The sequence below is a fragment of the Branchiostoma lanceolatum genome, chromosome 11 (genome assembly GCF_035083965.1).
Source record: "Branchiostoma lanceolatum isolate klBraLanc5 chromosome 11, klBraLanc5.hap2, whole genome shotgun sequence".
Taxonomy (NCBI): domain Eukaryota; kingdom Metazoa; phylum Chordata; class Leptocardii; order Amphioxiformes; family Branchiostomatidae; genus Branchiostoma; species Branchiostoma lanceolatum.
In genome coordinates, this window is record NC_089732.1 from 12501961 (window position 1) to 12513644 (window position 11684).

At 40.8% G+C, this 11684-nt stretch overlaps 3 protein-coding genes across 3 annotated transcripts; all 3 read left to right on the forward strand.

Annotated features, from left to right (window-relative positions):
• Positions 1–83: 83 nt before the first annotated feature.
• On the forward strand, positions 84–2673 carry LOC136444594 (fatty acid-binding protein 1-like). Its single transcript, XM_066442218.1, has 4 exons — positions 84–300; positions 1412–1584; positions 2106–2219; positions 2442–2673. The coding sequence occupies exons 1-4, from the start codon at positions 216–218 to the stop codon at positions 2490–2492; spliced, it is 423 nt and encodes a 140-aa protein (XP_066298315.1). The 5' UTR covers positions 84–215; the 3' UTR covers positions 2493–2673.
• Positions 2674–3213: 540 nt separating this feature from the next.
• Positions 3214–6218, forward strand: LOC136444592 (fatty acid-binding protein, liver-like). The gene is made up of 4 exons (XM_066442216.1): positions 3214–3822; positions 4591–4763; positions 5342–5455; positions 6016–6218. The coding sequence occupies exons 1-4, from the start codon at positions 3738–3740 to the stop codon at positions 6067–6069; spliced, it is 426 nt and encodes a 141-aa protein (XP_066298313.1). The 5' UTR covers positions 3214–3737; the 3' UTR covers positions 6070–6218.
• Positions 6219–6936: 718 nt separating this feature from the next.
• Positions 6937–10527, forward strand: LOC136444261 (fatty acid-binding protein Fh15-like). Its single transcript, XM_066441775.1, has 4 exons — positions 6937–7123; positions 8676–8848; positions 9909–10022; positions 10474–10527. The coding sequence occupies exons 1-4, from the start codon at positions 7039–7041 to the stop codon at positions 10525–10527; spliced, it is 426 nt and encodes a 141-aa protein (XP_066297872.1). The 5' UTR covers positions 6937–7038.
• The last annotated feature ends 1157 nt before the right edge of the window (positions 10528–11684 follow it).

The following is an 11684-nucleotide window of genomic DNA, read 5'->3' on the forward strand; positions in this document are numbered from 1 at the left end:
GTTATATCTTTAAATTTCATTGCCAATATTGCAAGGTCTAATATTCCTACGTACGCCATACGTGAGATTGTGATGAAATGGCCCTACAACGGTTCATAGTCCAAGTCCAATTCATGTGACTCCAAGGTTTCCACACACCTTGCCACGTCTGCACACCATTGGAACACCTTAACGGTCTTTCTCACGTTCACAAGAAGCCTACCCTACTCCACACGATGCCTTTTGACGTGGCTAAAATGTCAGGGAAGTGGAAATTTGACAGCTTTTCCGACAACTATCCTCAAGTCATGGACAAAATGGGTGCGTATATCTGCTGCGGAGTACCATGCCACATACACACTGAAAAAATATTTGATATTCTGTTTCGCACGCCACAAAGAAGTGTTGTTAAAAACAACTATATTGCCTAAAAGTAGCGTAACGTCAGAAATTATAGAACTGAAGAACAGTCTGATATTCGTTACATTTGTTGGATAAAGAACTGTAGTCATAAGTGAGTGGGCAAAGTCCATTGACCGATGAGACATTCAAAATGCATAGCAACTGAAAAGTCAAAAGACGGCAAGCGCTTCTAAATATGATTTTGGAGGCTATATATAGCTATGAGAGCCTCTTGACCTAATGTTTACTATTCGGGTCTAATTGATATTTTTAGTACACTAGCTCACTTGTGTCTATAGTTACACACATGGGAATTGTTTATAGAAAAGAAATTCTTAATATCAACATACCCGAGACAATTACAAACGATATTTATTATGTACTAGATCTCGGAATGCCACCTAACACTGCTATATAAGGGCCAACACTACAACACACCAGCCAATGACAGACTGCATAACGATTTGTCCTACTCACGATCAAGACCGACAAAATTGTTAACATTGTATTATATCTATTGTAGATACGTCCGTTACAATATAACTACATACCAAGATAGAGATATTCAAATGGATGTTATCATGCCCTGTCCATGTCTACTTATGTTGCCCAATTTATTTAGACATCTGTGCAAAAAACAGACAATGTTATACACTCCTGACGCAGTATACTGTTATCAACATAATGTTCTATTGTATCAATTTACATAGCTAGATTATCTCTATCTAATGTTATTCATGAATTATATACGTTCTTTAAACTGTCATATATTAGCTATAGTTCAATTGTCATGTATGTATAAGTTGCCATACATTCTACCTTATAATGCAGTGCTAAACTTTCTTCCAACACTAAGGTATAAGGAAGAATATTATATTATGATTACTACCAACACAGATGATCTTCCATTATAATACATTGTACCTGTTAGATACTAGCAATAGTTCAATTGTCATGTATGTACAGGTTGCCATACATCGTACCTGTTACAATTGTAGCGCAAATAAAAGTTTTCATATACGATTTGTAGGTGTACCGAGTGATAGGTTTGAAAAGGTACGGGCGACAGAGTTTCCCCTGGATATTTCTCTGCAAGGGAACGTGATGACGTCAAAGCTGGTATATTTGGGGAAGACGATTGAGAACAGTCTCACAATGGGGGAAGAGGGCGAGGAGAACGACACGTCCGGCAAGAAAAGGATGGTAAGTAGTGGTACATAAGGATTTCAGAATATAACAGTCAATATACAGTTTGAGCACATTTCTCATGTTGGTCTTGAATTTTTGTGTGGGGGGCGTAGTTAACTCCAGATATTCACCATTTTAGAAGTACTATGAATTTATAGATAGATTTAAAGATGAATTTATCCATAAATTTATAGATATATTTATCCATGCTATAATTTATGTCATATATATTTCTCAGTTGCTAAGTAGTAAACTACAGTTCTTCACCATTTTAGGATTAGTATGAATCTATAGATAGATTCAGAGATGCATTTATCCATAAATTTCTAGATATATTTATCCATGCTATAATTCATGTCATATATACTTCTCATCAGTTGCTAAGTTTCTCAGTTTGCAAACAAGATGTCCCTTTTTCAAATCTTCTATCATAATAGTTTCGACCGACTATTTGTACCTAAAAGTTTCGTAACAACCTTTGTAGACCTTTGAATCACTTACTGCAACCATTTTATGTTTTGTTTGCTATTCTTCAGGTGACATACACTCTAGAGGGGGACTGCCTTGTGTCGGTTTACCCTGACCATGACGGAAAGGGCCTTCCAGTTCACACCAGTCGCCATTTCGTGGATGACGACACCATACGTATGGTAGGTAATGTTTATATAGTATGTACTGAGTAACATACTGTCAAACAAATATTACTTAAATCAATGTTACTGTGCGAAAAAAAATACAACTAAATATCAAAGCATAGCCACCAAATAGCACATTTATTGTTTATCATATTTCGATGATAAAAATGAATTTGTATAACCTTGTCATCACTATGATATACTATATTTCACAATGTCCTATTTCTGATATTACAGACTATCAAAGCTGGAGACGTGGAGGGATGGGCACTGATCAAGCGGTGTTAAACATCCGAGAGGACGTTGACCTTTGTGAATCAGCCTCTCCTTAGCAAGAGACTGAAAAATTTTATCTTTCCCACCGATCTTAATGTTGGTTATCGTCTTATAGCGTTCAAACCGTGCGACCTACAAATGAGAGATTGTAATGCTTTCATAATTCAATAAACAATATTCGCTTCACTTTCAAGTAATGAATGAACCCGTCATTCATTTTTTCCTGTACTCGCCAAAAAATAATATCAGGTTTCAAAGACAAGAAACGTGGTTTTTCTTTTGTGTTAATTATTCCAATATGCTCTTTTTGAAAATAACTTTCTATCCAATCTGATGACGTCAGAGGGAGGATCTAAACTTTTTTCTGGATCTTGGACAAACAGAAAAACTGGTCAGATAGCATCACGATCTACCCTCGCAACATCCGCTTGGAGATTAACAACTAACAAGTCCTGTAGTACACCAACGCGTTCGGCAGGTGTCATCTCTGTACATAGACGACAGGTGACATGCAAAACGCTTGAGAGTTCATCTGTGTTATTAGAAGTTATTCTGTATCAAAGTTGAACTGTAATTTCCAGCACACAGAAAAGGACTTGCCTAAATTTTCGATTGATCAACTCCATCCAGTCTTTGTCAATGAACACTTTTTTGCAAGAGGAAGCCATTTATATCAGGGCCTTTCAACCATCCCTTGACAGAGACGGAGGGCGCTATATACTTTCTGCAACTTATGATCCATTGTTCACCGAGTCACATGTCCTATTTGCATAAGGTGACGTCACAGAGGTAGTGGATTGCTCATTCCTTAACAAAGACTCGAGTTGACCAGTAAAAAAATTACGTCCAATTTTCTGTGTTGGACATTGCAGAATTTTGATACAAAATGACATGAAAAACAGTCAATCATAAAACTTTGATTTTTATTTTTCTGTGAAAAAGATGAGGTTGTGGTTTGTCTTCTGTTTGTCGCCAAGTCATACCACCAGGAAAAATGTACACAAAATGCGACATAACTCTATATGGCAAGCTTGACCCACACGACCCTAGGTATATCGATTGCACAGAGACAGAGTGACTGACAGTTGCCAATAGTTACCAACGGCCTATTGGTTCTATGCTAGCCACGCCCACTTCGCATTTGACCTGCTTCTATTTGCTCCTTAAAGACAGTGTTGCCGGTATTTACAAGACGTGTGTGTTCCAAGTCTACCTAGCCAGCGTTCTCCTCACAAGAAGCTCTAACGACCGTTTAAGATGCCTTTTGACATAGCTAAGGAGACAGGTACCTGGAAGGCGAGCGGAAACTCTGACAACTATGGCGAGATACTGCAGAAACTCGGTAGGTGTGTTGGTGGAATCTAAGGTAGAGTCCTTAGGGTGTGGGACCCTTTCTTCTGTGCTTGTTAAATATTTGCACAGTGTAACGTGAACTGTCCAGTGGCATGACGACGTTCTTTGGTGCCAAGTGGACCAGAAATGATACCCAAGCGGAGGGGTCGTTTAAGGGTCAAAGAAAAGACTTTTGGGTCCCTCACGGTACAAGGTTTGCGTTACAAATAATCTTAGATCAAATATAACGTTTCAACAACTAAAACCCGTTCATTAATAAATTGCATTCACAGCTTTTTTTGCTTATACTGAAGAAACCAATCATCTAATTAATTGCAAAATAGAAAACCGATATTTGTATCAAATCTAGCTTATAGAAAATCATGTTTCTCTCTGAATCTCCCCTTTCTATATACGTTTGATTACGCTGTGACCACCAAAAACGTATAGTATTTAGTTTATAAACTCCTCGTAAGAAAATCCTAAAAAAATTCTTACTGACAACAACAACAACCTTCAAGATGAGGGTTTCGTTTAACATTACCTATAAAAACTGCTACGTTTAAAAAAAACACAGCGTGCATCACATCTTGTGCATACTAGCAGACGACATGTCAATCTACAAACGAATGCAGCAAAGGGATTGTGAGTTATAGCTGCGTACCTACGGACATGACCAATCACAATACTCCTGTCGGAGGTCACTGACCTCCTTCACGGAGTGAATATGTATCAAAATACGTGAAACTAACCAATGAATGTGCCTATTCTAATGTAGGTGTCCCGCCGGATATGCTGCCGAAGATCCTTGAGATAGAGTACTCGGTAGAGATGACTGTTTCGGGGGACAAGTTCACCTACAAGCTCACAGAGTTCGGTATGACGTCAGACAACACCTTCACCTTGGGCGTGGAGAGCGAGGAGCAAGACGCATGGGGCTCGAAAAGGATGGTGGGTAGAAAAAACATTGCATGCTGGGAGACGCAGGGCATTGTGGGTACACGAAAAACGATCCGTAAATTTTTGATCCGTAAATTTTATCGAAAGAAGAAGTCAAACCCAATACGATTAGCTCGATATATGTTTCAGGATGTAAGATAACCAAGAAGCAGTATATCACTGCTGCATTTATCATTTTATATCTAAATGTATGTGTATTTGCAATTAGTCTTCAGGCATGTTTTGCAATGAACTTATTAAACAGTACAACCGTTACGAAAAGCCAAACTTTACATCTTGTGGCAGGTAAAATTCATGGTATAGTATCACATCAATGAGCCTTCATACATATAGATTCGATTAAAACTTTTTCAATTGTGATATATGTACAAATATCATAAGTATTTGCATGAGCCCCAAAGCATAATAGACGAAAGACGGAATCCTCAGTTAAAAGAAGGGATAACACTGCGATCATTTAGGCGTCCCTAGTAATAACGAATAGCCCAATATGACATGCCATATTTTGACGTTTCCAAAGATGAATTGCATATCTATAGCGTACATTTGGTCTCGTATGCTCTCTGTAGGTGACATACAGCTTAGAAGGAGACTCGCTTGTGAACACCTATCCTAGCGTGGACGGGAAAGGCTTACATTTCCGAAGTGCTCGCCGCTTCGTGGACGACAACACCATACGTACGGTAAGGCTGTTTTATATTCCCGGTGCCATTCTTCTATGGAAGCAGTACCGACTTCGTTGTTTGGCATTGATTTTTGCATATGTTTATCTTCATGGATACACACAAAGACGCACACAAACGCACGCACAGACACACAGACATACACACAGACACACACACGCGCGTGCACACACACACGCGTTCACACACACACACACACACATGCATGCATACACACACACGCACATACGTACGTACACACACGCACGCACGCACACACACGCACGCACACTTACATACACACGCACGCACGCACACACACATATATACCCACGCACACATACATACATACATACATACATACATACATACATACATGCAAAAAACAAACACAAAGACAAACACACACACACAAACACACACACAATGAAGGAGAAAGTCAGGAAGACAAATATATATATATAGAGAGAGAGAGAGGAGAGAGAGGGAGGGAGGGAGAGAGAGAGAGAGAAATACATACATAGCGGTACGTCCATAAATAAAAAAATAAACGTTTGATTTGTATTGATTTCTCTCCACAGGAGCTGAAGGTTGGTGACATGGAAGGCTGGTCGGAGGCCAAGCGAGTGGTGTAGTCTACTCTCTACAAATCCTAGTTCGTAGCATACAACAAGGAACAGGCAAAATATTCTTCGCAGAATTTGTCCTAGTCATCACGCTGAAAAGATCAACGAGAACATACTGTCTGCTATCCTTGTAAACTATTAAAAGGTGTGTAACAAAATGTGAGTGTGATTGTTGTTTGTGAGTCGAAGAAATACATTGTCGAGCCACCAGTGAAGCTTATTATCTCCGGTATCTTCTCACAATATCAAAACTATTCAAAGTAAAATCTTATTGTATGGAGTTGCCAGGTTGTTTCCAGGGATATAGTGGGAGGTATTGGACACTAAGCACTTTATCCTGGGGTCTTTGTTTGTTGGTTTGTGCATAAAGCCCCTGTCACACAGCAGATAAGGTGGATTTTTTGCCAAAAAATTGTTGTCTCTGGCGATTTTGAATTCGGTGACTCTGAAACACAGCAGTACGCCTAACCACCCCTGAATCAAAATCCGTCACTGCAGGGAGGCGTCCACTCGCATACGCACATTGAAAGGGAATGTCAACTCTTATTTATTAATTATGAAGATAAGGTCTTGGTTTGAATTAAAAGCATCTCATTATGTTCATCAGCACTTAAGGTTTCTGCCTGCCAAAAGCAATGAACATCCATAAAACGTAAGTGAAGTTTAACTTTAATAAAGAAGACATTAAGCATACGACTTTTGGTTTATCTGCTGTTTGTTCATACCACCAGGGGAAAAATACAAAAAATGCGACGAAAATTAACTCTACATAGTAAACTTGATACGTGCCATGGCCCACACGACCCAAGGTATATCGATTGCACATAGGCAGAGTGACTGACGGTCCTATCCTAGCCACGCCCACTTCACCTTTGACCTGCTCCTTAAAGACAGTTTTGTCGATATTTACAAGACGTGTGTGTTCCAAGTCTACCTGGTCAGCGTTCTCCTCACAAGAAGCTCTAAGGACCCTCTAAGATGCCCTTTGACATAGCTAAGGAGACAGGGACTTGGAAGGCGAGCGGAAACTCTGACAACTATGGCGAGATGCTGCAGAAACTCGGTAGGTGTGCTGGTGGAACCTAGGTGTTCTTAAAAGCACAGAACCCTTTAACTTGTGCTTGACACATGTTTGCACAATGTAATATGAGCCATTCAGAGGTATGACGACGTTCTATGGTGCCAAGTGGACCAGAAAAGATACCCAAGCGAAGGGGTCGTTGAAGGGTCAAACTAAAGACTCCCTCACGGTAGAGGGTTTGTAATACAAAGATTGTTAGATTTAGATGCAGAACCTCTCCACAACTTCACTTAATTGTTGCCAATTTGCCACAAAGACCAAGACCCCCTTTAGAAATGTATTAACTGCATTCACATCTGTTTTGCTTATACCAAGATAGACCAATCAACCAAGTAACCAACCAACCAACCAACCAATCGATCAACCAACAAACCAGGATAGAATAACTCAAACTTATGTAATGTTTACGGAAGGTTTGTTCCTTCTGAATCTCCACTTGCTATACGTTTGATCACGATGTGAACACACGGCAAAGAGTATACACGATGGTTCGTTACCAGGGGAAAATTTCCACTGTAAGGGAGCGTATCAGGTTACCGGGACTCCCGCGTGGTCCCCGGGGGAGCCGTAACATCTTCTAAAAGATCATGATATTTAGAAAAACGATCTCTCGCACGTGTCTCGCCTATCAGAAATGAAATTAGTCAATATGTATACCTCAAATCCTGCCGTTTTACGCATGTTGCATAATTTTGTCTGAATATTTTCTTAGGTTGGCCAAGTTGGCTGTTTTAGAAAGGATGTTCGGTGGACAAAATAACAAAACGGTTTAAATAACTTGGTTCTAAACGTGACTAGAAATTCCAATCTTCTATATTCTGAACAATAACAATAATACTAAGCTTTCTGTTTTTGGATTTTTTAAATTTCTCTTTCAAATTATTTCTACGACCAAAAATAGGTCCAAAAATTATTTTTTTTACACTCAAACACCGGTAATTCACAATTTCCGCCGTATCAGAAAAATCCCTAAAACAGAAGCCTGGGGATGTTAGTTCTCGATAATTTAAGCCCTCGATGAGTGAGTTTGAACTCACATTGTTCGAGTTTTTCATACCACTTTGGAATAATGTCATGCCTAATGAATAGGGGGAGGGGGTACTTGATGCCGGCGTAAACAAGTCCTGCAACATTCAAAGTCATCAACAATGGCGCCAGTTGCTTGGCTATATGTTCCATACCCACAACAAAATGTCAGCAAAGATATACTGTCCAGAAAATAGTTTGTATTTGTGATAAAGTGTTTATTTCTTCTTGTGCAAGGGACCTAGGACAGAAAGGGCGTTTTGGCGCGGATTTACAGTGAAAACCAGCAATGGCCGCGAGTGACCCCAAATAGAACGCACGTTCTATTCGAATACGCCACTTCGAACATAAAAGAATGTTGTTCGAATTCTAAAAAAGTCTGGAAATTTTGCGCCCATATTTGACCATCGTGATAGTAAATTGTTCATAACTCCTCCTTAACAACAAACAGAATATATGTATCCACATGCGTGTAACTGAGCTATGAATGTGCTCTATACTAGTGCAGGTATCCCGCCAAGTATGGTGCCGAAGATACTAGAGATGGAATACTCTGTACAGATGATAGTTTCGGGCGACAAGTTCACCTACAAGCTCACAAAGTTCGGTATGACGTCAGTCAACACCTTCACCTTGGGTGTTGAGAGCGAGGAACAAGACGCGTGGGGCACGAAAAGGATGGTGGGTATAAAGCGCATTGCCTGCTGGGAGACACGGGGCATTATGGGTACACGAAAGACGATTGTTGTGCTAACCTTTTAGATCTATAAATTCGTCTTCCACTTACCTCAAAGGAAGTATTCAAACCTAGTAAAATTAGCATGATGTATGTTTCAGGATGTAGGATATATATGATTTTGCATCTTTTTGTATTTGCAATTGTCCCTCGGGCATGGACTTATTATTCAATACAACCTTATTAAAAGCCGAACTGTACATTTTGCGACAGGTAAAAGTCTTCTTACATATACTATTAGATGTTCCTAACTAGCACCATGTACATTTTAGAATGAAGCACAACATGAGATGTAGCCCTTAATATATGTATCTCTTATCAGTATTTGTCTTGTTTCTCCTAGCAATCAGCCTTCGATCATGTATTACAATAGAATTTGAATATCTAAAACATATCAATCAGTTGGCTATCATTGTGATATACGTCCAACTTTTTCCTAACAACTCTTTGCAAAACCTCCAAAGCATGATTACTGTATATAAAGGTAAAAGGCGAGACCTTGACCAAATGAAGCAGAACATTGTCATGGAGGCATGTCTAGTTATGACGACTATCCTAATCCTATATGCCATATTTTGACGTTTTTAAAAGGTGTATTGCTAATTTCCGAAAATAATTTCATCAGGTTGGTAGAACATAGGATATTTGGAGTTTCTTTTAAAACAACCAGGTAATCTCACCTGCTGACGTTTCGGTGTCTGTCAGACACCTTCTTCAAAGCTTCTGACTGGAGTACTGCTTCTCACCGTTATAAGTAGCCGATAACGAGCAAACCGAGACGAGGGGGGATACAAGCTCAGCCACATTTGGGATAACGTTCTCGCCGCAAAAGCGCCACCTGCATCAGCTACTTATAGCGGCGAGAAGCAGTACTCCAGTCAGAAGCTCTGAGGAAGGTGTCTGACAGACACCGAAACGTCAGCAGGTGAGATTACCTGGTTGTGTTAAAAGAAACTCCAAATATCCTGTATTGCTAATGGTGTACATGTGCTCTTTTTTCTTAAGGTGACCTACAGCTTGGAGGGGGACACCCTGGTGAACACTTATCCTAGCGTGAACGGGAAAGGCCTTAACTTCCACAGTGCTCGCCGCTTCGTGGACGACAACACCATACGTACGGTAAGCTTGTTTTATCTTTCTGGTATCAAGACAGTATCAGCTATATTGTGTTGAATTTCGTGTATACACACACGCGGCAGTACACACACGGTAGAGAGAGAGAGAGACAGACAGAGAGAAAAAAGAGTGTGTGTGTATGTAAGGGAGAGAGAAAGAGAGAGAGAGAGAGAGAGAGAGGCAGACAGAGAGAGAGACAAAGAGAAAGTGTGTATTTGTGAGCAAAATAGAGTAAGAGAGAGGAAGAGGGAGAGAGAAAGTGAGGGAGAGAGAGAGGAGAGAGAGAGAAAGAGAGAGGGGGAGAGAGAGAAAGTGAGAGAGAGAGAGAAAGAGAGAGAGGGAGAGAGAGAGGGGGAGAGAGAAAGAGAGAGGGGGAGAGAGAGCGAAAGATAGAGAGAGATAATGTGATACAATCAATGACACGCTAATTTTTATGTTTATTCTTTATAAACAGGAGCTGAACGTTGATGACATGGAAGGCTGGGCGGAGGTAAAACGAGTGGTGTAGTCCACTCTCTGCAAGTGCTAGTTCGTGACTTAGCCTCCTTCGCAGGCTTCCTACAACGGCGGCGTATATATTTGGGGGAGGGGGGTGATGCAAGTTCTTACAGGGCCAAGGTTCTCTAATGCCGGCAAGGGAGTTTCGCTGCCGAGGAAGTTATGTCGCCTAACTCCCTTGGCAGCGAAACTCCCTTGCCGGCATTAGAGAACCTTGGCCCGTGTAAGAACTTGCGTCACCCCCCTCCCCCAAATATATACGCCGCCGTTCTAGGAAGCCTGCGAAGGAGGCTAAAAAGGACTATTCTGCACAACCTTTGTGTTATACAACTCGCCGAATAGCTTGAGTGCCTCCTTCCCCAATTCCTATGTATATTTCTCATTGGATGGGACTCGCTGTAGTATCTTTACTGAAGGACGATTGCGGTGCGAAAGATGTCGGTTAGCTTGAGTGCCTCCTTCCCCAATTCCTATACAACTCGCCGAAGAGAACATACTGTCTGCTATCCTTGTCAATGATTAAAAGTCGTGTGACAAAGCGTCACGGTGACTGTATATTTTGAGTCTATGAAATATGATATTGACCGACCAGAGTCGAAGTTAGTACATGCGCCTAACGTAACGTGTAGCTTCTCAATATTGTCAAAATCACCATAATGAAAAGAAAATAAATAAAATCATAATATTTAGAGTTGTCAGATTGTTTCCAAGGATAGGGTGGGAGTATTAGACACTGAGCTCTATATCGACTTGGCTTTTGGTTGCTGGGATGTACATAAACTGTAAAAACCCAAAAGGGCGAGTACGCCGCTACCGGGATTAGAACCCGCCCAATCCCGATCCGCACGGCTTGGGAACTCAACGCGCTAACCACTAGGCTAAAAGGTCCGGACCAGTTAGACTGGTCAGTTAGTGGAGGTTGATCCCCACTGTTACACTACTCCCCCTTTTCTGTCAAGACTCGTCCCGAGTCTCCGAGTACGACATCCCCGTGTGATCTGATCGTTACTCACAGGGCCGGTGTGGGAACCACTGTAAAAACCCAAAGGGGCAAGCATGCCGCTCCCGGGATTAGAACCCGCGCCAATCCATATGATGTTAAGTCTTATTCTATACCTCCACTTTGTGTTATGTTAACGAACTCTTGCCATACTTTGTACCATGTAC